This window comes from Panulirus ornatus, chromosome 72, assembly GCF_036320965.1.
Source record: "Panulirus ornatus isolate Po-2019 chromosome 72, ASM3632096v1, whole genome shotgun sequence".
Classification (NCBI taxonomy): Eukaryota; Metazoa; Arthropoda; class Malacostraca; order Decapoda; family Palinuridae; genus Panulirus; species Panulirus ornatus.
The window spans coordinates 14,146,562-14,171,336 of NC_092295.1; the positions used below are offsets into that span (position 1 = coordinate 14,146,562).

At 46.7% G+C, this 24,775-nt stretch overlaps 1 protein-coding gene across 8 annotated transcripts in view; it reads left to right on the top strand.

The window, feature by feature from the left end:
- LOC139748050 (sialin-like) overlaps positions 1–21,672 on the top strand; it is a 48,664-nt gene extending 26,992 nt beyond the window's left edge. For 4 of the 8 annotated variants that reach the window (XM_071660624.1, XM_071660627.1, XM_071660628.1 and 1 more), the window contains exons 7-12: positions 5,290–5,516; positions 6,562–6,711; positions 10,926–11,058; positions 14,326–14,567; positions 20,435–20,610; positions 21,096–21,672. In XM_071660624.1, the coding sequence (XP_071516725.1) occupies positions 5,290–5,516; positions 6,562–6,711; positions 10,926–11,058; positions 14,326–14,567; positions 20,435–20,602 (920 nt within the window). In that variant the 3' untranslated portion in view covers positions 20,603–20,610; positions 21,096–21,672. Of the gene's footprint in view, positions 1–5,289; positions 5,517–6,561; positions 6,712–10,925; positions 11,059–14,325; positions 14,568–20,434; positions 20,611–21,095 lie in introns of those variants that run through there. The other 4 variants (XM_071660625.1, XR_011712523.1, XR_011712525.1 and 1 more) reach the window with 4 other exon arrangements.
- The last annotated feature ends 3,103 nt before the right edge of the window (positions 21,673–24,775 follow it).

Genomic DNA, 24,775 nt, shown 5'->3' on the forward strand with positions numbered 1-24,775 from the left:
TGTGGTCTTCCTCCTGAACATCATCTTGATTCATAACTTGTAACTGTGTAATTGATGTAAAGGTGTCATTACCAGACCAGGTGTAGTATGACTGTTAATGTGTTCCATACAGATGTCTTGATATGGAGGCAGGGGTGGCCATCGGCATAGAGCGATCCAGCCAAGTAGAAGGCAGTCAGTTATTATGTTTGGATACCAAGAACAAGATCCAAGATGACTCGTCCAGCAGGAGGGAGTAACATGAGCGACCCACAGACTTTGATATTACGATCCGGATTGTAGCTTTTGAGAAACTTTAAGGTGTTACCGGACTCTGCCGCCTTCTTAACGAGTGAGGAGTCACTTACAGCGAGGCTGTATCATCATAAGAGAGTACAGCCTCGTCAGAAAAAAATTCTCGCTTCAAAGGAGTCCATCCTATCCCTGCTGCTGCGTGTGGCGCAGCCTTATGGCTGGTTAATACCCCAGAACCTAACTGTAAATAGGATCCTGGACATGTAATGATGTACACAGAAATTGTAAACGTTACAGAGGAAAAGTGTACTGTAATATCAACTACACGTCCAGGTCATGCCCAGGTCTGTTGCCCAGGTCTCACACGTCCAGGTCATGTCTAAGCACTGAAGAATCACTACTTAAAGCAGCAGGACCCAGATGGTCATGTGGTATCAGACTAAACCATCATTTGCACATCAAGTGTTATGCAGCTCCATACCTGTAAGACATGTGTCTCAACAGCTTCGTGGGGGAGACGTCTCTCAAGCTGGTTAACCTTCACGGCGTTTATGGAGGACAAGAGAGATGATTTTCCCTGAGAGAGATAATGCCATACGTTCATAACAGAGTCACTGTTGCATCGGGAAACACGTCACACTTTTCGCTATCATTGAGGACCATAAATGTGAAATCTTTGACATAAAAGTGAATGATTTCTGTCTGTCTTGTTGGATGACTGATACACACGACACTAGACAGGTTAACTTTAAGTGGACACGCTCCATGGCTGTTGAGAAGTAGAATGTTCACTTCGTCCAGACAGATTTTGATAGATAATTTTAGTCTTCAAATCCAACACAGTTTGTGGGTCAAGGACATGTTGAGGACAGACAGTCACTTTCACATTATGTCTCGTAAGATAACACAACGTCTCTTAGTTCTATTCTTTTCTCTCTCGTTTGTTGAAGGTGATCTTTCCATGCAAGATCTGGGGATCAGACCGCAGATAACGTCGAGAGAGAGAGAGAGAGAGAGAGAGAGAGAGAGAGAGAGAGAGAGAGAGAGAGAGAGAGAGCCAATGCCTCCAGCGTGGAACATATCAGGACAAAACAAACGTAGGTACGGCGCTCCATGTGCTGTGTATAGTGAAGATAAGAACATTATGGAAAGCACAAATCAATGTTTTAACAAAGGAAAGCTACAGAAATGTTCCAAACAATAGCTATTTACCTCCTCCTCTGTTTTGTTGTCATGACGACTTATCAGAGAAAGATGAGGTATTGATATCCTTCCAAACTCGCTCGGTATTTTCAAGATTGTTTCTAGTTTCAAATGTTCAACAGCAAAGACAGAAGTCTTATCCGGTGACAGTCACAAGCATCATCATGCATGTGTTACTGAGGCGATGGAGGAACCACACTTCCTCACACGTTAGATGAAGGGCAGAATGTCTGGCTACTGTACATAGAGTCAAACATCCAATTACGTTGTACACAAAGATTATCTGTGACTACTTCAGAAAAAAAAGTTGACACAAATACCAAAAGAAGATAAATTGTTGGAAAGAATAAAGACTTCAAAAGTATTGTAAGAAATATATCAGCTTACCAGACTCTGGGATTTCTTCCAATGATCAGACACCTAAGAAGTCTTGATCATATTTCTTAGTAAGACCTGACGAGGTAAAGACCAGATGGTAGCAAAGACCTGTTGGTCGCGGGATGACGTACCAAGACATTGCTTAGGTTCAGATCACATGGATGAAGCACATACCAGGATGTTGATGTTTGCTTGCTGGATGTGACAAGGTTTTGATAAGTTGTGACATCACTGTGTTGGTCATCTGTCCTCCGTTCACCTAAGAACTCTGGATACAGGCTGGACGTCAACACACTGCGTCACACGTCAACACACTGCGTCACACGTCAACACACTGCTTCGCACGTCAACACACTACGTCATACGTCAACACTGCGTCACACGTCAACACACTACGTCACACGTCAACACACTACGTCGCACGTCAACACACTGCGTCACACGTCAACACACTGCGTCACACGTCAACACACTGTGTCACGTCAACACACTGTGTCACACGTCAACACACTGCGTCGCACGTCAACACACTGCGTCACACGTCAACACACTGCGTCACAAGTCAACACACTGCGTCGCACGTCAACACACTGCGTCACACGTCAACACATTTCGTCACACGTCAACACACTGCGTCGCACGTCAACACACTGCGTCGCACGTCAACACACTGCGTCACGCAGGTATGAGGGCCAGAGGCAAACCTCACCGCTCCCATGCAATCACAGGTGTGACGTCAGTGTGCGCCCATTTTCTGAGACGTCAGCAAGCTTCACTTGGAAGACGTTTGGCAGATTCGTTGACTTCCCTGTTAGCTGCTTGTGACATAGACCCAGGAGGATCCCATCCTCTCAGAAGCTGAAGAAATCGTCTACAGACCACGACAGCATCGCACACTTGATCAGCTCAAACGATGCGTCGTCAGACGCTCATAGACACCGTTTACACAACTGGCATTTGGCTCATTCTACAACACCTGTTGCTGTAACAAATGACCGCCGGGTTAAGGAATGAAAAAGATGCTTTAATACTGTATCTGTCACTTATACTCTATGGAAGCTGACAATTTCGCTGCCCAAAAAAGCTGATGTGTTTGATTCTAGGAGACTTGAGATGGCTTAGTGGAGGCAGATGAGATGAATGCTGTCATATCTTGTACAAACTGGAACGCGGGAGAAGTTAGTGTTAGGTACAGCGCACCACAAAGTCAAGCCCTGCAGAAAAAATCATGGTTGGACTTGACTGTTCCATATCTCCTGGTCCAGCTGGCTTACTGCACGTTTCTCTCCGTATAGCACATTGATCCAATTCATTCTATCATGCACGCCTCTCACTATCCTGTGTGTTCAGGTTCCGATAGCCTACAGCATCTTTAACCCCAACTGTCCATCTCTGTACATGTATGTATACATGTATCAAACGCGTCTGCCTGTATTGTTTGTTTATCGTCACATAATGAATATCTTGGATTAAATCCTTTGATTCACGTCCCAGACTGGTACAGATCTTCTGAATCACGTCCCAGACTGGTACAGATCTTCTGAATCACGTCCCAGACTGGTACAGATCTTCTGAATCACGTCCCAGACTGGTACAGATCTTCTGAATCACGTCCCAGACTGGTACAGATCTTCTGAATCACGTCCCAGACTGGTACAGATCTTCTGAATCACGTCCCAGACTGGTACAGATCTTCTGAATCACGTCCCAGGCTGGTACAGATCTTCTGATTCACGTCCCAGACTGGTACAGATCTTCTGAATCATGTCCCAGACTGGTACAGATCTTCTGAATCATGTCCCAGACTGGTACAGATCTTCTGAATCACGTCCCAGACTGGTACAGATCTTCTGAATCATGTCCCAGACTGGTACAGATCTTCTGAATCACGTCCCAGACTGGTACAGATCTTCTGAATCACGTCCCAGACTGGTACAGATCTTCTGAATCACGTCCCAGGCTGGTACAGATCTTCTGATTCACGTCCCAGACTGGTACAGATCTTCTGATTCATGTCCCAGACTGGTACAGATCTTCTGAATCATGTCCCAGACTGGTACAGATCTTCTGAATCACGTCCCAGACTGGTACAGATCTTCTGATTCACGTCCCAGACTGGTACAGATCTTCTGAATCACGTCCCAGACTAGTACAGATCTTCTGAATCACGTCCCAGACTGGTACAGATCTTCTGAATCACGTCCCAGACTGGTACAGATCTTCTGAATCATGTCCCAGACTGGTACAGATCTTCTGAATCATGTCCCAGACTGGTACAGATCTTCTGAATCACGTCCCAGACTGGTACAGATCTTCTGAATCACGTCCCAGACTGGTACAGATCTTCTGAATCATGTCCCAGACTAGTACAGATCTTCTGAATCACGTCCCAGACTGGTACAGATCTTCTGATTGATGTCCCAGACTAGTACAGATCTTCTGAATCACGTCCCAGGCTGGTACAGATCTTCTGAATCACGTCCCAGACTGGTACAGATCTTCTGAATCACGTCCCAGACTGGTACAGATCTTCTGAATCACGTCCCAGACTGGTACAGATCTTCTGAATCATGTCCCAGACTGGTACAGATCTTCTGAATCACGTCCCAGACTGGTACAGATCTTCTGAATCACGTCCCAGACTGGTACAGATCTTCTGAATCACGTCCCAGACTGGTACAGATCTTCTGAATCATGTCCCAGACTGGTACAGATCTTCTGAATCATGTCCCAGACTGGTACAGATCTTCTGATTCACGTCCCAGACTGGTACAGATCTTCTGAATCACGTCCCAGACTGGTACAGATCTTCTGAATCACGTCCCAGACTGGTACAGATCTTCTGGATCATGTCCCAGACTGGTACAGATCTTCTGAATCACGTCCCAGACTGGTACAGATCTTCTGAATCACGTCCCAGACTGGTACAGATCTTCTGAATCATGTCCCAGACTGGTACAGATCTTCTGAATCATGTCCCAGACTGGTACAGATCTTCTGAATCATGTCCCAGACTAGTACAGATCTTCTGAATCATGTCCCAGACTGGTACAGATCTTCTGAATCACGTCCCAGACTGGTACAGATCTTCTGATTCACGTCCCAGACTGGTACAGATCTTCTGAATCATGTCCCAGACTGGTACAGATCTTCTGAATCAGAAGGACCAAAAAATTCACCCTGTGTTTCTTGTCTGCTTGTAATGGATCGTCTCCACAGACTGTCTCATTCAAAGTTTGTCATAAATCTACCTGTGTTTATGGCTGCCAATCCGTTACTTTTTTTCCACTTTGGTCTAGAATGACGGATGAAATGTTGAGTAAGACGGGAGGATGTTACAACAACATCTACACAGAACTGAACCTCTTCAATCATTTTGATAATTTACTCAACCCTCGAGTCGAGTAGACTCATGAACGAGATGCCAACTCATCAACCTTCACCACCAGAGTGACCATCTCTGTGTCTTCACAGGATACGAACTGGGGACGATCATCGCCATGGCCAGCAGTGGATGGCTGTGTTCCTCACGCTTCCTGGGAGGCTGGCCCTCCGTTTTCTATATCTTCGGTGGCTCAGGAGTGGTATTTGGCGCCGCCTGGTTCCTGCTGGTACATGACCGACCAGAGAAACACCCTCGGATCTCGCCAGCGGAGCTCAGGTACATCCAGGCGCAACGCCAGGCCGTCAAAAGCAGTGAGGTACGTGTGTGTTGTGGCAGAATTAGTGGTTTCCCTGACGTAGTATAGACGATAAGTGGAGTTCTGTAACTGGTCAACACTGAGGATGAAACCTTTTCAGTACAGCGGCAGTGTAGCTGGAAAGGTCTTCAGTTTAGCGGCAGTGTAGCTGGAAGGGTCTCCAGTATAGCGGCAGTGTTGCTGGAAGGCTCTCCAGTATAGCGGCAGTGTAGCTGGAAGGCTCTTCAGTATAGCGACAGTGTAGCTGGAAGTCTATTCAGTATAGCGACAGTGTAGCTGGAAAGGTCTTCAGTATAGCGCTAGTGTAGCTGGAAGGGTCTTTGATTCAGTGCCAGTGTAGCTGGAAGGGTCTTTGATTCAGTGCCAGTGTAGCTGGAAGGGTCTTTGATTCAGTGCCAGTGTAGCTGGAAGGGTCTTTGATTCAGTGCCAGTGTAGCTGGAAGGGTCTTTGATTCAGTGCCAGTGTAGCTGGAAGGGTCTTTGATTCAGTGCCAGTGTAGCTGGAAGGGTCTTTGATTCAGTGCCAGTGTAGCTGGAAGGGTCTTTGATTCAGTGCCAGTGTAGCTGGAAGGGTCTTTGATTCAGTGCCAGTGTAGCTGGAAGGGTCTTTGATTCAGTGCCAGTGTAGCTGGAAGGGTCTTTGATTCAGTGCCAGTGTAGCTGGAAGGGTCTTTGATTCAGTGCCAGTGTAGCTGGAAGGGTCTTTGATTCAGTGCCAGTGTAGCTGGAAGGGTCTTTGATTCAGTGCCAGTGTAGCTGGAAGGGTCTTTGATTCAGTGCCAGTGTAGCTGGAAGGGTCTTTGATTCAGTGCCAGTGTAGCTGGAAGGGTCTTTGATTCAGTGCCAGTGTAGCTGGAAGGGTCTTTGATTCAGTGCCAGTGTAGCTGGAAGGGTCTTTGATTCAGTGCCAGTGTAGTTGGGATGAAACCAATCTGCCATTACCATTCATATTGAATTATCAGAACGGAAGTCTCACATCCAAACATTTACTGATGATGTTCATTGTGTACTTTGAAGGTCACTACTACGACTTGTTATATTCCAGTTCGTTGCCATCCCCTGGAAGGCCCTGCTCACCTCCCTGCCCTTCTGGGCTGTGGTAGTGGCAAGTCTGGGAGACGACCTGGGCTTCGACGGCCTCCTGACGGAGATGCCAAATTACCTAAAGAACCTCCAACACTTCGACTTGAACAGTGTGAGCATCAGGGACGTATCTACACACTAACATGTAGTGTGATAATGACCAGGTCAAGTATGGGTCAACAGTGTGAGCATCAGGGACGTATCTACACACTAACATGTAGTGTGATAATGACCAGGTCAAGTATGGGTCAACAGTGTGAGCATCAGGGACGTATCTACACACTAACATGTAGGGTGGTAATGACCAGGTCAAGTATGGGTCAACAGTGTGAGCATCAGGGACGTATCTACACACTAACATGTAGGGTGATAATGACCAGGTCAAGTATGGGTCAACAGTGTGAGCATCAGGGACGTATCTACACACTAACATGTAGGGTGGTAATGACCAGGTCAAGTATGGGTCAACAGTGTGAGCATCAGGGACGTATCTACACACTAACATGTAGTGTGATAATGACCAGGTCAAGTATGGGTCAACACGTAGTACTGTTTGATCTCGATCTCCTGACATACCTCACCTTCACCCTGTCATACTGAGGCCCTCACCTTCACCCTGGCATACTGTGGCCCTCACCTTTGGGGCCTCACCTTCACCCTGGCATACTGGAGCCTACACCTTCACCCTGACATACTGGGGTCCTCACCTTCACCCTGGCATACTGGGGCCCTCACCTTCACCCTGGCATACTGGAGCCTACACCTTCACCCTGACATACTGGGGCCCTCACCTTCACCCTGGCATACTGGAGCCTACACCTTCACCCTGACATACTGAGGTCCTCACCTTCACCCTGGCATACTGGGGCCCTCACCTTCACCCTGGCATACTGGGGCCCTCACCTTCACCCTGGCATACTGTGGCCCTCACCTTTGGGGCCTCACCTTCACCCTGGCATACTGGAGCCTACACCTTCACCCTGACATACTGGGGGCCTCACCTTCACCCTGACATACTGGGGCCCTCACCTTCACCCTGACATACTGGGGCCCTCACCTTCACCCTGACATACTGGGGCCCTCACCTTCACCCTGACATACTGGGGTCCTCACCTTCACCCTGACATACTGGGGCCCTCACCTTCACCCTGACATACTGGGGCCTTCACCTTCACCCTGACATACTGGGGCCCCTCACCTTCACCCTGACATACTGGGGCCCTCACCTTCACCCTGACATACTGGGGCCCTCACTTCACCCTGACATACTGGGGCCTCACCTTCACCCTGACATACTGGGGCCTCACCTTCACCCTGGCATACTGAGGCCCTCACCTTCACCCTGACATACTGGGGCCCCTCACCTTCACCCTGACTTACTGGGGCCCTCACCTTCACCCTGGCATACTGGGGCCCTCACTTCACCCTGACATACTGGGGCCTCACCTTCACCCTGACATACTGGGGCCCTCACCTTCACCCTGGCATACTGGGGCCCTCACCTTCACCCTGACATACTGGGGCCCTCCCCTTCACCCTGACATACTGGGGCCCTCACCTTTGGGGCCTCACCTTCACCCTGGCATACTGGAGCCTACACCTTCACCCTGACATACTGGAGCCTACACCTTCACCCTGACATACTGGGGCCCTCCCCTTCACCCTGACATACTGGGGCCCTCACTTCTAGTGTGTTCATTATGATAGCATTGCCACACATTCCCCTCACATCATACCTTCCATCTGAACATCACTGTTTCTTCCACTGTCTCATCATGACCTGCCTCTCCTTGCTTCATCGCTCCTGCCTTTCCCTGTATACAGGATAAAGTCAGTTGTATTGTATCTCCACTTCATACTGCGAGGTGGAAGCGGCTTTCTAAGTGCTTCCCCTTCTATCCAGACAACTTGTAAGGTTCTTCATAATTACAACCATCAATCAAGTCGAGATGGTTTGAATTTCTGACACTTTGACAAAAACATACATGGAAATGATGAACATAAATGACAATAAACTCTAAATTCTAGAATCTATTTTCATCAACTTCCAACTTGTTAAATCAGAAATGATAAGTTGTGAGGTTGTGAAATATTATACATGACAGAGAAACTGGGATCCACGAGGGTCCACTTCCCACTAAGATCAACCTTGACCTGTAACACAGCAGAAGATACAGCATCGCTGTGCCTGGCTCATCTGAAGACATGTACTCAACACGTAGCCTTGACTGAGCACATCTGAAGACATGTACTCAACACGTAGCCTTGACTGAACACATCTGAAGACATTGTACTCAACACGTAGCCTTGACTGAGCACATCTGAAGACATGTACTCAATACGTAGTCTTGACTGAGCACATCTGAAGACATGTACTCAACACGTAGCCTTGACTGAACACATCTGAAGACATTGTACTCAACACGTAGCCTTGACTGAGCACATCTGAAGACATGTACTCAACACGTAGCCTTGACTGAGCACATCTGAAGCCATTCTACTCAACACGTAGCCTTGACTGGGCACATCTGAAGACATGTACTCAACACGTAGCCTTGACTGAGCACATCTGAAGACATGTACTCAATACGTAGTCTTGACTGAGCACATCTGAAGACATGTACTCAACACGTAGCCTTGACTGAGCACATCTGAAGACATGTACTCAACACGTAGCCTTGACTGAGTACATCTGAAGACAATGTACTCAACACGTCGCCTTGACTGAGCACATCTGAAGACAATGTACTCAACACGTCGCCTTGACTGAACACATCTGAAGACAATGTACTCAACACGTAGCCTTGACTGAGCACATCTGAAGACATGTACTCAACACGTCGCCTTGACTGAGCACATCTGAAGACATGTACTCAACACGTAGCCTTGACTGAACACATCTGAAGACATGTACTCAACACGTCGCCTTGACTGAGCACATCTGAAGACATGTACTCAACACGCCGCCTTGACTGAGCACATCTGAAGACATTGTACTCAACACGTAGCCTTGACTGAGCACATCTGAAGACCACGTACTCAACACGTCGCCTTGACTGAGCACATCTGAAGACATGTACTCAACACGTAGCCTTGACTGAGCACATCTGAAGACATGTACTCAACACGTCGCCTTGACTGAGCACATCTGAAGACATGTACTCAACACGTCGCCTTGACTGAGCACATCTGAAGACAATGTACTCAACACGTCGCCTTGACTGAACACGTTTGAAGACATGTACTCAACACGTCGCCTTGCTGAGCACATCTGAAGACATGTACTCAACACGTAGCCTTGACTGAGCACATCTGAAGACATGTACTCAACACGTAGCCTTGACTGAGCACATCTGAAGACATGTACTCAACACGTAGCCTTGACTGAACACATCTGAAGACCATGTACTCAACACGTAGCCTTGACTGAGCACATCTGAAGACATGTACTCAACACATAGCCTTGACTGAGCACATCTGAAGACATGTACTCAACACGTCGCCTTGACTGAGCACATCTGAAGACCATGTACTCAACACGTAGCCTTGACTGAGCACATCTGAAGACCATGTACTCAACACGTAGCCTTGACTGAACACATCTGAAGACATTGTACTCAACACGTCGCCTTGACTGAGCACATCTGAAGACAATGTACTCAACACGCCGCCTTGACTGGGCACATCTGAAGACATGTATTTAACACGTCGCCTTGACTGAGCACATCTGAAGACATGTACTCAACACGTCGTCTAGACTGAGCACATCTGAAGACAATGTACTCAACACGTAGCCTTGACTGTGCACATCTGAAGACATGTACTCAACACGTCGCCTTGACTGAGCACATCTGAAGACATGTACTCAACACGTAGCCTTGACTGAGCACATCTGAAGACAATGTACTCAACACGTCGCCTTGACTGGGCACATCTGAAGACATGTATTTAACACGTCGCCTTGACTGAGCACATCTGAAGACATGTACTCAACACGTCGTCTAGACTGAGCACATCTGAAGACAATGTACTCAACACGTAGCCTTGACTGAGCACATCTGAAGACCATGTACTCAACACGTAGCCTTGACTGAGCACATCTGAAGACCATGTACTCAACACGTAGCCTTGACTGAGCACATCTGAAGACCATGTACTCAACACGTAGCCTTGACTGAGCACATCTGAAGACCATGTACTCAACACATAGCCTTGACTGAGCACATCTGAAGACCATGTACTCAACACGTCGCCTCAGAACAAATGTAATTGACATCAACGTAATTCCTGAGTTAGATTTCTAATGTAATTTTATTCCTTTGACAGAATGGTTTGTTGTCAGCCTTACCTTACATGGTCACTGGAGTTGTGGCCATCTTGTGGGCCATGCTCATGGACCACCTCACAGTGACTCACACACTCACCATTACCAGCGTCAGGAAGATCTCAGAAGCTGTGGGTGAGTACGTGACCAACATGCTCCTCATACTCCCTCATTCCCCTCATAACTTTTTTATTGTATAATTTTTCCTCTTCCACTCTCTTATCTTCAGTACTTTTCCTTCACTCTTCTACTCAGTGAGGTTCAGTGGTCCAGTCTTGTGAAGCATAGTGGTCCAGTCTTGTGAGGTTCAGTGGTCCAGTCTTGTGAGGTTCAGTGGTCCAGTCTTGTGAGGCTCAGTGGTCCAGTCTTGTGAGGTTCAGTGGTCCAGTCTTGTGAGGCTCAGTGGTCCAGTCTTGTGAAGCATAGTGGTCCAGTCTTGTGAGGTTCAGTGGTCCAGTCTTGGGAGGTTCAGTGGTCCAGTCTTGTGAGGTTCAGTGGTCCAGTCTTGTGAAGCATAGTGGTCCAGTCTTGTGAGGTTCAGTGGTCCAGTCTTGTGAAGCATAGTGGTCCAGTCTTGTGAGGTTCAGTGGTCCAGTCTTGTGAAGCATAGTGGTCCAGTCTTGTGAGGTTCAGTGGTCCAGTCTTGGGAGGTTCAGTGGTCCAGTCTTGGGAGGTTCAGTGGTCCAGTCTTGGGAGGTTCAGTGGTCCAGTCTTGTGAGGTTCAGTGGTCCAGTCTTGGGAGGCTCAGTGATCCAGTCTTGTGAGGTTCAGTGGTCCAGTCTTGTGAGGTTCAGTGGTCCAGTCTTGCGAGGTTCATTGGTCCAGTCTTGGGAGGTTCAGTGGTCCAGTCTTGTGAGGCGCGGTGGTCCAGTCTTGTGAGGCTCAGTGGTCCAGTCTTGTGAAGTTCAGTGGTCCAGTCTTGTGAGGTTCAGTGGTCCAGTCTTGGGAGGTTCAGTGGTCCAGTCTTGTGAGGCTCAGTGGTCCAGTCTTGTGAGGGGTCCAGTCTTGGGAGGCTCAGTGGTCCAGTCTTGAGAGGTTCAGTGGTCCAGTCTTGTGAGGTTCAGTGGTCCAGTCTTGTGAGGTTCAGTGGTCCAGTCTTGTGAGGTTCAGTGGTCCAGTCTTGTGAGGGGTCCAGTCTTGGGAGGTTCAGTGGTCCAGTCTAGGGAGGTTCAGTGGTCCAGTCTTGGGAGATTCAGTGGTCCAGTCTTGTGAGGTTCAGTGGTCCAGTCTTGTGAGGTTCAGTGGTCCAGTCTTGGGAGGTTCAGTGGTCCAGTCTTGGGAGGTTCAGTGGTCCAGTCTTGTGAGGTTCAGTGGTCCAGTCTTGGGAGGCTCAGTGATCCAGTCTTGTGAGGTTCAGTGGTCCAGTCTTGTGAGGCTCAGTGGTCCAGTCTTGTGAGGGGTCCAGTCTTGGGAGGCTCAGTGGTCCAGTCTTGGGAGATTCAGTGGTCCAGTCTTGTGAGGTTCAGTGGTCCAGTCTTGTGAGGTTCAGTGGTCCAGTCTTGTGAGGTTCAGTGGTCCAGTCTTGTGAAGTTCAGTGGTCCAGTCTTGTGAGGTTCAGTGGTCCAGTCTTGTGAGGCTCGGTGGTCCAGTCTTGCGAGGTTCAGTGGTCCAGTCTTGGGAGATTCAGTGGTCCAGTCTTGCGAGGTTCAGTGGTCCAGTCTTGGGAGATTCAGTGGTCCAGTCTTGTGAGGTTCAGTGGTCCAGTCTTGCGAGGTTCAGTGGTCCAGTCTAGGGAGGTTCAGTGGTCCAGTCTTGGGAGGTTCAGTGGTCCAGTCTTGGGAGATTCAGTGGTCCAGTCTTGTGAGGTTCAGTGGTCCAGTCTTGTGAGGTTCAGTGGTCCAGTCTTGGGAGATACAGTGGTCCAGTCTTGTGAGGTTCAGTGGTCCAGTCTTGTGAGGCTCGGTGGTCCAGTCTTGCGAGGTTCAGTGGTCCAGTCTTGGGAGATTCAGTGGTCCAGTCTTGTGAGGTTCAGCGGTCCGGTCTTACGAGGTTCAGTGGTCCAGTCTTGTGAGGGGTCCAGTCTTGTGAGGCTCAGTGGTCCAGTCTTGCGAGGTTCAGTGGTCCAGTCTTGGGAGGTTCAGTGGTCTAGTCTTGTGAGGTTCAGTGGTCCAGTCTTGGGAGATTCAGTGGTCCAGTCTTGTGAAGTTCAGTGGTCCAGTCTTGGGAGATTCAGTGGTCCAGTCTTGTGAGGTTCAGTGGTCCAGTCTTGCGAGGTTCAGTGGTCCAGTCTTGGGAGGCTCAGTGGTCCAGTCTTGCGAGGTTCAGTGGTCCAGTCTTGTGAGGTTCAGTGGTCCAGTCTTGGGAGGCTCAGTGGTCCAGTCTTGCGAGGTTCAGTGGTCCAGTCTTGGGAGGTTCAGTTGTCCAGTCTTGGGAGGTTCAGTGGTCCAGTCTTGGAAGGTTCAGTGGTCCAGTCTTGTGAGGTTCAGTGGTCCAGTCTTGTGAGGTTCAGTGGTCCAGCAGAGTCAGGAGGCTGAGTGGTGGAGATGTCAGAATGGTACAAGTGTATACAAATGCAAGTGTTTATATTGACATATTGACTGTACGTGGAGAATGTTTACAACTCGTGGTGCCTCGTCTGTTGAACATTCTCTAACATACAACTTCATGTGTTTGTGTATGTTGTCTGCATCATTCATGTCCTCAGTCATTATGTTCCATTCATCCACTAGTCTTGTTATCCAAAATACGTGTTTACATCCTTTTGAACAAGCTCCTTTATCTTCTATGTCCTCTTGTTACTCTTTCTGATCTCTCTTAAAAAAACTTCAAAGACTGTGAACAAGTCACCCCTCACTCTCTTCTCTTCCAAGGAGGGTAAGTTTAAAACCTCCAAGCCTTACCCTGTAACTCACCTCCCTTAATTCTAGCTCCGTCTTTCTTGCCCACATCCTGACCTTCTCTGTCAACTCCCTCCTACTTTGATGACCCGACCTGAGATATACCCGAGTTCTGATGTACAATATCTTGCTGGTTATTTCCTCGTCCATACAGTTGTGACACAATGCTTCTGTGGTTCATTTTGACTATCCTTCCCTTTGCTTTTACTTGTATTATGAAATGTGTGGTGTCAGACCTGACGTTTCCTGTATATATTGTGAATGTTCATATGTGTGTTGTGTTGTCTTGTGGCTGTCTTGCATTTATAGATGAACACAAGACAAATTCACTCTGTGTGCAATAAAGTGTTTTCGCTATCATCGCTATCAATACAATTAGTAATAGTAGTAGTTAGTAGTGGTAGTAGTAGTAGTAGTAGTAGTAGTAGTAGTTACTTACACATCCCTGAAGCTTAATTTCTGATAGATAATAATGATATTGTGTGTGTGTGTGTGTGTACAACACATATGCCTTCTGTTTAATATACATTTTCGTGGTAACGTTACAGTATATCCATGTTTGTAGCCATGTATGGTCCTGCGGTGTGTATGGTGGGCATGTGTTTCGTGGGCTGCAACTGGGTGATGTCTGTAGTGGTGCTGTGTCTACTGGTGGGTTTAAATGGGGTCATCACCAGCGGTCACCACTGCTCCAACCAGGACCTGGCGCCCAACCTGGCGGGCACAATGCTAGGCATCACCAACACTAGCGCCTCCTTCATGGGCGTCCTGGCTCCGACGCTCACGGCTTTCATCATCCAGGGAAACGTAAGATGACGCAGACTCGTAGCCTCACACATGACACCCAGCTGACGCACAGCAAACTTGGTTGTGGTGTATACATACGCAAGTCTCATACACCCCCGGAGTACGAGACTGACGCAGAACGTGATGCGAGACTGACGCAAATTGATGCGAGACTGACGCAGAACGTGATGCGAGACTGACACAGAGCGATGTGAGACTGACGCACATCATGATGCGAGACTGACGCAGATCATGATGCGAGACTGACGCAGATCATGATGCGAGACTGACGCAGATCGTAATGCGAGACTGACGCAGACCATGATGCCAGACTGGCGCAGATCATGATGCGAGACTGACGCAGACCATGATGCGAGACTGACGCAGATCGTGATGCGAGACTGACGCAGATCGTATTGCGAGACTGACGCAGATCATGATGCAAGACTGACGCTGAGTGATGCCAGACTGACGCAGATCATGATGCGAGAGTGACGTAGATCATGATGCGAGACTGACGCAGATCGTGATGCGAGACTGACGCAGATCGTGATGCGAGACTGACGCAGATCGTGATGCGAGACTGACGCAGATCATGATGCGAGACTGACGCAGATCATAATGCGAGATTGACACAGATCGTGATGCGAGATTGACGCGGATCATGATGCGAGACTGACGCAGATCATGATGCGAGATTGACGCAGATCATGATGCGAGACTGACGCAGATCATGATGCGAGACTGACGCAGATCATGATGCAAGACTGACGCAGATTATGATGCAAGACTGATGCAGATCATGATGCGAGACTGACGCAGATCATGATGCGAGACTGACGCAGGTCATGAAGCGAGACTGACGTAGATCATGATGCAAGACTGACGCAGATCATGATGCGAGATTGACGCAGATCATGATGCGAGACTGACGCGGGTCATGATGTGTTCGATATCTACAGACGAGAACATTTCAGTTCGTCTCTCATGTTCTTATCTCACCTGTGGTTTATGAATAACGTACTATAATTATGATCAATCATGTTTCATAATCATGATGATCAATAATGTATCATAATTATGATAATTATGGGAAACAGAAGAAGGAGTCACGCGGGGAGTGCTCATCCTCCTCGAAGGCTCAGAGTGGGGTGCCTAAATGTGTGTGGATGTAACCAAGATGTGAAAAAAGGAGAGATAGGTAGTATGTTTGAGGAAAGGAACCTGGATGTTTTGGCTCTGAGTGAAACGAAGCTCAAGGGTAAAGGGGAAGAGTGGTTTGGGAATGTCTTGGGAGTGAAGTCAGGGGTTAGTGAGAGGACAAGAGCAAGGGAAGGAGTAGCAATACTCCTGAAACAGGAGTTGTGGGAGTATGTGATAGAGTGTAAGAAAGTAAATTCTCGATTAATATGGGTAAAACTGAAAGTTGATCTAGAGAGGTGGGTGATTATTGGTGCATATGCACCTGGGCATGAAAAGAAAGATCAAGAGAGGCAAGTGTTTTGGGAGCAGCTGAATGAGTGTGTTAGTAGTTTTGATGCACGAGACCGGGTTATAGTGATGGGTGATTTGAATGCAAAGGTGAGTAATGTGGCAGTTGAGGGAATAATTGGTATACATGGGGTGTTCAGTGTTGTAAATGGAAATGGTGAAGAGCTTGTAGATTTATGTGCTGAAAAAGGACTAATGATTGGGAATACCTGGTTTAAAAAGCGAGATATACATAAGTATACTTATGTAAGTAGGAGATGGCCAGAGAGCGTTATTGGATTACGTGTTAATTGACAGGCGTGCGAAAGAGAGACTTTTGGATGTTAATGTGCTGAGAGGTGCAACTGGAGGGATGTCATCATTATCTTGTGGAGGCTAAGGTGAAGATTTGCATGGGTTTTCAGAAAAGAAGAGTGAATGTTGGGGTGAAGAGGGTGGTGAGAGTAAGTGAGCTTGAGAAGGAGACCTGTGTGAGGAAGTACCAGGAGAGACTGAGTACAGAATGGAAAAAGGTGAGAACAATGGAAGTAAGGGGAGTGGGGGAGGAATGGGATGTATTTAGGCAATCAGTGATGGATTGCGCAAAAGATGCTTGTGGCATGAGAAGAGTGGGAGGTGGGTTGATTAGAAAGGGTAGTGAGTGGTGGGATGAAGAAGTAAGAGTATTAGTGAAAGAGAAGAGAGAGGCATTTGGACGATTTTTGCAGGGAAAAAATGCAATTGAGTGGGAGATGTATAAAAGAAAGAGACAGGAGGTCAAGAGAAAGGTGCAAGAGGTGAAAAAAAGGGCAAATGAGAGTTGGGGTGAGAGAGTATCATTAAATTTTAGGGAGAATAAAAAGATGTTCTGGAAGGAGGTAAATAAAGTGCGTAAGACAAGGGAGCAAATGGGAACTTCGGTGAAGGGCGCAAGTGGGGAGGTGATAACAAGTAGTGGTGATGTGAGAAGGAGATGGAGTGAGCATTTTGAAGGTTTGTTGAATGTGTTTGATGATAGAGTGGCAGATATAGGGTGTTTTGGTCGAGGTGGTGTGCAAAGTGAGAGGGTTAGGGAAAATGATTTGGTAAACAGAGAAGAGGTAGTGAAAGCTTTGCGGAAGATGAAAGCCGGCAAGGCAGCAGGTTTGGATGGTATTGCAGTGGAATTTATTAAAAAAGGGGGTGACTGTATTGTTGACTGGTTGGTAAGGTTATTTAATGTATGTATGACTCATGGTGAGGTGCCTGAGGATTGGCGGAATGCGTGCATAGTGCCATTGTACAAAGGCAAAGGGGATAAGAGTGAGTGCTCAAATTACAGAGGTATAAGTTTGTTGAGTATTCCTGGTAAATTATATGGGAGGGTATTGATTGAGAGGGTGAAGGCATGTACAGAGCATCAGATTGGGGAAGAGCAGTGTGGTTTCAGAAGTGGTAGAGGATGTGTGGATCAGGTGTTTGCTTTGAAGAATGTATGTGAGAAATACTTAGAAAAGCAAATGGATTTGTATGTAGCATTTATGGATCTGGAGAAGGCATATGATAGAGTTGATAGAGATGCTCTGTGGAAGGTATTAAGAATATATGGTGTGGGAGGAAAGTTGTTAGAAGCAGTGAAAAGTTTTTATCGAGGATGTAAGGCATGTGTACGTGTAGGAAGAGAGGAAAGTGATTGGTTCTCAGTGAATGTAGGTTTGCGGCAGGGGTGTGTGATGTCTCCATGGTTGTTTAATTTGTTTATGGATGGGGTTGTTAGGGAGGTAAATGCAAGAGTTTTGGAAAGAGGGGCAAGTATGAAGTCTGTTAGGGATGAGAGAGCTTGGGAAGTGAGTCAGTTGTTGTTCGCTGATGATACAGCGCTGGTGGCTGATTCATGTGAGAAACTGCAGAAGCTGGTGACTGAGTTTGGAAAAGTGTGTGGAAGAAGAAAGTTAAGAGTAAATGTGAATAAGAGCAAGGTTATTAGGTACAGTAGGGTTGAGGGTCAAGTCAATTGGGAGGTGAGTTTGAATGGAGAAAAACTGGAGGAAGTGAAGTGTTTTAGATATCTGGGAGTGGATCTGGCAGCGGATGGAACCATGGAAGCGGAAGTGGATCATAGGGTGGGGGAGGGGGCGAAAATCCTGGGGGCCTTGAAGAATGTGTGGAAGTCGAGAACATTGTCTCGGAAAGCAAAAATGGGTATGTTTGAAGGAATAGTGGTTCCAACAATGTTGTATGGTTGCGAGGCGTGGGCTATGGATAGAGTTGTGCGCAGGAGGATGGATGTGCTGGAAATGAGATGTTTGAGGACAATGTGTGGTGTGAGGTGGTTTGATCGAGTGAGTAACGTAAGGGTAAGAGAGATGTGTGGAAATAAAAAGAGCGTGGTTGAGAGAGCAGAAGAGGGTGTTTTGAAGTGGTTTGGGCACATGGAGAGGATGAGTGAGGAAAGATTGACCAAGAGGATATATGTGTCGGAGGTGGAGGGAACAAGGAGAAGAGGGAGACCAAATTGGAGGTGGAAAGATGGAGTGAAAAAGATTTTGTGTGATCGGGGCCTGAACATGCAGGAGGGTGAAAGGAGGGCAAGGAATAGAGTGAATTGGAGCGATGTGGTATACCGGGGTTGACGTGCTGTCAGTGGATTGAAGCAGGGCATGTGAAGCGTCTGGGGTAAACCATGGAAAGCTGTGTAGGTATGTATATTTGCGTGTGTGGACGTATGTATATACATGTGTATGGGGGGGGGGGGGTTGGGCCAGTTCTTTCGTCTGTTTCCTTGCGCTACCTCGCAAACGCGGGAGACAGCGACAAAGTATAATAAAAAAAATAAAAAAATAAAAAATTATGATTCGATAACGTACCATAATCATGATGATCAATAACGTACTATGATTATGATCAATAACGTTATAAGATTATGATCAATAACGTACTAAAATTATGATCAATAACGTACCATAATCATGATCAATAATAAACCATAATCATGATCAATAACGTACCATAATCATGATCAATAACGTATCATAATCATGATCAATAATAAAGCATAATCATGATCAATAACGTACCATAATCATGATCAATAACGTACCATAATCATGATCAATAACGTATCATAATCATGATCAATAATAAACCATAATCATGTTCAATAACGTACCATAATCATGATCAATAACGTATCATAATCATGATCAATAACGTATCATAATCATGATCAATAATAAACCATAATCATGTTCAATAACGTATCATAATCATGATCAATAACGTACCATAATCATGATCAATAATAAACCATAATCATGATCAATAACGTACCATAATCATGATCAATAACGTATCATAATCATGATCAATAATAAACCATAATCATGATCAATAACGTACCATAATCATGATCAATAACGTATCATAATCATGATCAATAATAAACCATAATCATGATCAATAACGTACCATAATCATGATCAATAACGTATCATAATCATGATCAATAACGTATCATAATCATGATCAATAATAAACCATAATCATGTTCAATAACATACCATAATCATGATCAATAACGTACCATAATCATGATCAATAATAAACCATAATCATGATCAATAACGTACCATAATCATGATCAATAACGTATAATCATGATCAATAATAAACCATAATCATGATCAATAACGTACCATAATCATGATCAATAACGTACCATAATCATGATCAATAATGAACCATAATCATGATCAATAACGTACCATAATCATGATCAATAATAAACCATAATCATGATCAATAACGTACCATAATCATGATCAATAACGTACCATAATCATGATCAATAACGTATCATAATCATGATCAATAACGTATCATAATCATGATCAATAATAAACCATAATCATGTTCAATAACATACCATAATCATGATCAATAACGTACCATAATCATGATCAATAATAAACCATAATCATGATCAATAACGTACCATAATCATGATCAATAACGTATCATAATCATGATCAATAATAAACCATAATCATGATCAATAACGTACCATAATCATGATCAATAACGTACAATAATCATGATCAATAATGAACCATAATCATGATCAATAACGTACCATAATCATGATCAATAATAAACCATAATCATGATCAATAACGTACCATAATCATGATCAATAACGTTATAAGATTATGATCAATAACGTACTATAATTATGATCAATAACGTACCGTAATCATGATCAATAACGTATCATAACTACACTTTGGTCGATTTCTTAACGTCTTTGTGAAGTACGGGTAAACTTGACGTTCTGGGTTTGAGAGTTTGTGGTCTCCCACACCACCTGGCACCGCCCTCCACCACCACGACCTCCTCCTCCTCCCTCATGTCCTACAGACCAGGTCTTCTTCCTCCCTCAGCAAACGCTGGAGGCGTGGAGGACCGTCTTCATCTTCATGGCCGTCGTGTACTTCATCACCGCAACCTTCTTCATCACCTTCATCACGGCTGAGGTCCAGCCCTGGAATGCCATGGGTGACGGGACAGGTGAAAGTGACCCTATGACAGAAGACCATGAGGGAGGGTGATGATGCCTACCAATAATCCCACTGCATCATAATCCTTCCCCACTGCTACAACAGGCCACGCTCACCTAATCATCCCCATGCTAACAAACGCCCATCATCACCTCGCATCTAAACCGTGCCACGCATAATTCACTATCCTGATACGTTCAAAGCATCATCTCATCCCCATCCATGATAACGACGCCATCAACTTATGATCACATAACGTAACCGAACAGATCAATCTTCATTACTTAACACCGTCATTATCTTAACGTCTCGAAACTGTTAAACTGAGTTCTGGGTTGAAGTTACAGACGGTCCGCCACACCCCTGGCACGCCCGCCACCCACACCCCCCCCCCCTGCTACAACCGGTCTCTTCCCCCCAGCAAACCGGACGGAGACCTCTTCATCTCATCCCACTTCATCACCGCACCTCCCTTCACCTCTCACGCTAGGTCCAGCCCTGAATCCATTCGACGGTAAAGGCCCATACTAACCTCAGGGTGAACCCGGCCCACGCCATCACCTTCGTCCCTTCCCCCACTGCTACAACCCGGCCCACGCCATCACCTTCATCCCTTCCCCCACTGCTACAACCCGGCCCACGCCATCACCTTCATCCCTTCCCCCACTGCTACAACCCGGCCCACGCCATCACCTTCATCCCTTCCCCCACTGCTACAACCCGGCCCACGCCATCACCTTCATCCCTTCCCCCACTGCTACAACCCGGCCCACGCCATCACCTTCACCCAGCCCGGCTGGATGCGTCAAACGCTCATCATACGATGATGGCTCGCTCCTCATCCATGGATGAAGAGACATACAGACGTAGACACAAACAAGTTAGACGAAGATTTGTTAATTATTACCTTAGTAAATATTATACTAAAACGTATGTATTGTTTAACGAGTGTGCTGAGGTGAAAACTGTTTAACGAGGAAGTTGTCATAAGAAATTAGATTTCCAGTAACTCTTGCAAGTCAGTTTTGTCTTATTGAAGACAGATTTATTCAAGATACTTCACGAAAGATGAAAGTAGCTGAAGGTGTTAGTGACTTGGAAGAATAAATAGAATAATTTAATCTGTGTACTTCATACCCTGTGGAAAGACCTGGTCATTTTCATCACGAAAGTTACCACAAGTTTACCCAGCTCTGAATAACATTCGTGCGTTCGTGAAGACTAAATGTTTCCTTCACATTGTGTCAAGACGTCAGATCTGGACTGATTTTTATCCAGTTACGTCAGGATGATCAAGTGGCTGGGATGTGGTGAGGGACAAGTTGTAGTTGCTTGGGATGTGGTGAGGGAGAGGTTGTAGTTGCTTGGGATGTGGTGAGGGACAGGTTGTAAATGCTTGGGATGTGGTGAGGGACAGGTTGTAGTTGCTTGGGATGTGGTGAGGGACAGGTTGTAGTTGCTTGGGATGTGGTGAGGGACAGGTTGTAGTTGCTTGGGATGTGGTGAGGGAGAGGTTGTAGTTGCTTGGGATGTGGCGAGGGACAGGTTGTAGTTGCTTGGGATGTGGTGAGGGACAGGTTGTAGTTGCTTGGGATGTGGTGAGGGACAGGTTGTAAATGCTTGGGATGTGGTGAGGGACAGGTTGTAATTGCTTGGGATGTGGTGAGGGACAGGTTGTAATTGCTTGGGATGTGGTGAGGGACAAGTTGTAAATGCTTGGGATGTGGTGAGGGACAGGTTGTAGTTGCTTGGGATGTGGTGAGGGACAGGTTGTAGTTGCTTGGGATGTGGTGAGGGACAGGTTGTAGTTGCTTGGGATGTGGTGAGGGACAGGTTGTAGTTGCTTGGGATGTTGTGAGGGAGAGGTTGTGGCTGAACTAATCCAAAGCATTATACGTAACTCCAGCTTGGGTAACCTCGGCCAGATCGTCGGGTTGTCATTTCCAGTCTGTTGTTCATGAAAGCTGCGACCGAAGGTTCAGTCTGGAAACTCACTTTACACCCACGTAAATCCTCCTCCCACGTAGATAGTTCAGAACCTGGTGACCCATGACAGTGTAGTGGTAGGTCTGCCTCGGGGAAGTGCTTCCTGTGGCCCCATGTACTCTGGTTACAGACTATGGGCCCCACGTACTCTGGTTACAGACTATGGGCCCCACGTACCATGGTTACAGACTATGGACCCCACGTAACCTGGTTACAGACTATGGACCTCACGTACCCTGGTTACAGACTATGGGCCCCACGTACCCTGGTTATAGACTATGGGCCCCATGTACTCTGGTTACAGACTATGGGCCCCATGTACTCTGGTTACAGACTATGGGCCCCACGTACCCTGGTTACAAACTATGGGCCCCACGTACCCTGGTTACAGACTATGGGCCCCACGTACCCTGGTTACAGACTATGGACCCCACGTACCCTGGTTACAAACTATGGGCCCCACGTACCCTGGTTACAAACTATGGGCCCCACGTACTCTGGTTACAAACTATGGTCCCCACGTACTCTGGTTACAGACTATGGGCCCCACGTACCCTGGTTACAGACTATGGACCTCACGTACCCTGGTTACAGACTATGGGCCCCACGTACCCTGGTTACAGACTATGGACCCCACGTACCCTGGTTACAAACTATGGGCCCCACGTACTCTGGTTACAGGCTGTGGACCCCACGTACTCTGGTTACAGACTATGGGCCCCACGTACCTTGGTTACAGACTATGGACCCCACGTACCCTGGTTACAGACTATGGACCCCACGTACCCTGGTTACTCGCTGTACTCTAGTTACAGCTGTAACAGTATCATTTGTAAAATGCCTTATGGATTATAATCTATGGCATTTGTGAATATAGATAAAAGTGGTTCTCTTGCTAGTAGACGAGTCAGATGAGATGTGCCATTGTCTACCTGAGTGATGGCTGATGACCTAAAATGGTGAGGCAGGTTCATTGCTAGTGTTAACCTTCATCTTTGATTCCTTCTTCTTACCTGGTTATTGTCGTCAAGTTTGTAGCAACGACTCAGACAGACCTCACACTGCCGCCTTCTTCATTCAAGGCTTCACGCCCTTGAGTCGAAATTCACTCGTACAGCTTCGCCCTCGAAATCTTGTACTGGCGATCATGATAAACAGTCCGGCCGGTTTATTCTGGATCACACTGGAGGGTTTATCTGCCAAGATATGTAAGATGTAGTCATTCATAAACACAAGAATAAAAGGGTGTTGTAATGTACTAAATATGTAACATTACAGATTCGGTAAAAGCTGAACATAAGCTGAGCTTAAGTAACAGTTCGGGAAACATTACATCACGATATTCCTCTTTTATTAAATGAAATTTTTTTCCTTCACGTTTACAACGAATTCTGCTTCCAATTTAGAAACGCTGACCGACGAGGAAGGTCCAAATTGGCAATCCACCTGGCCAGCAGGATGAACCAGAGGTACACATTGTATTGTGGTCTGTAACACTTGGTGATGCGTGGCAGATGTGGAAGATAACGTAACCCAGAGAGTGAGAGAGGAACATGGTAGTCAGGATCTGTGTGTGTGGTGGTGATCGCCACAGTGGCTCATGTGGCACAAAGGGAACTTCCTCCACCACACCTGCCACACAGGGGGAGCGGAGGCCAGTGTGCAGGCACCACAGACCACAGCTGCTGGTGTGCGAGTGTGTACGGCGCTGCTAACCCCCTCTCCACACACACACACACACACACACACACACACACTTCACACGGGGGACGTACATTATGCTGAGCACAACAGGAAAGTAGACCAGTTCAGAATAAGATCACGAAAAGGTTTCGTGATCAATATAGGCTCAGTGTGGTCACAACCTTGCCCAGCCATGCACTCAGCACAACCTCTCCTTCAAGAACTCCCATATCATCATCTTGAACCTTTGAACAGCACATGACCGACCATCACTCACTGTGTGGCTGGGTTAACACACTGTAGTGATGGTGAGCAGGATCGTCCAGCCTCCCAGACCAGTTGCTGTCATTTGTGGCGCCTCACACCTCTCTGTATTAGCCACAGTGTGTCATCAGTGATTGTGGCGATCAACACCACAAACAGATCCTGGCTACTATGTCTCTCTCTCACTCTCGGGGTTACGTTATCTTCCACATCTGCCACGCATCACTGGTGTTCCAGACCACAAAAGGCGACGTGTTCCTTGATTCATACTACAGACTGCGTGGGACCTCA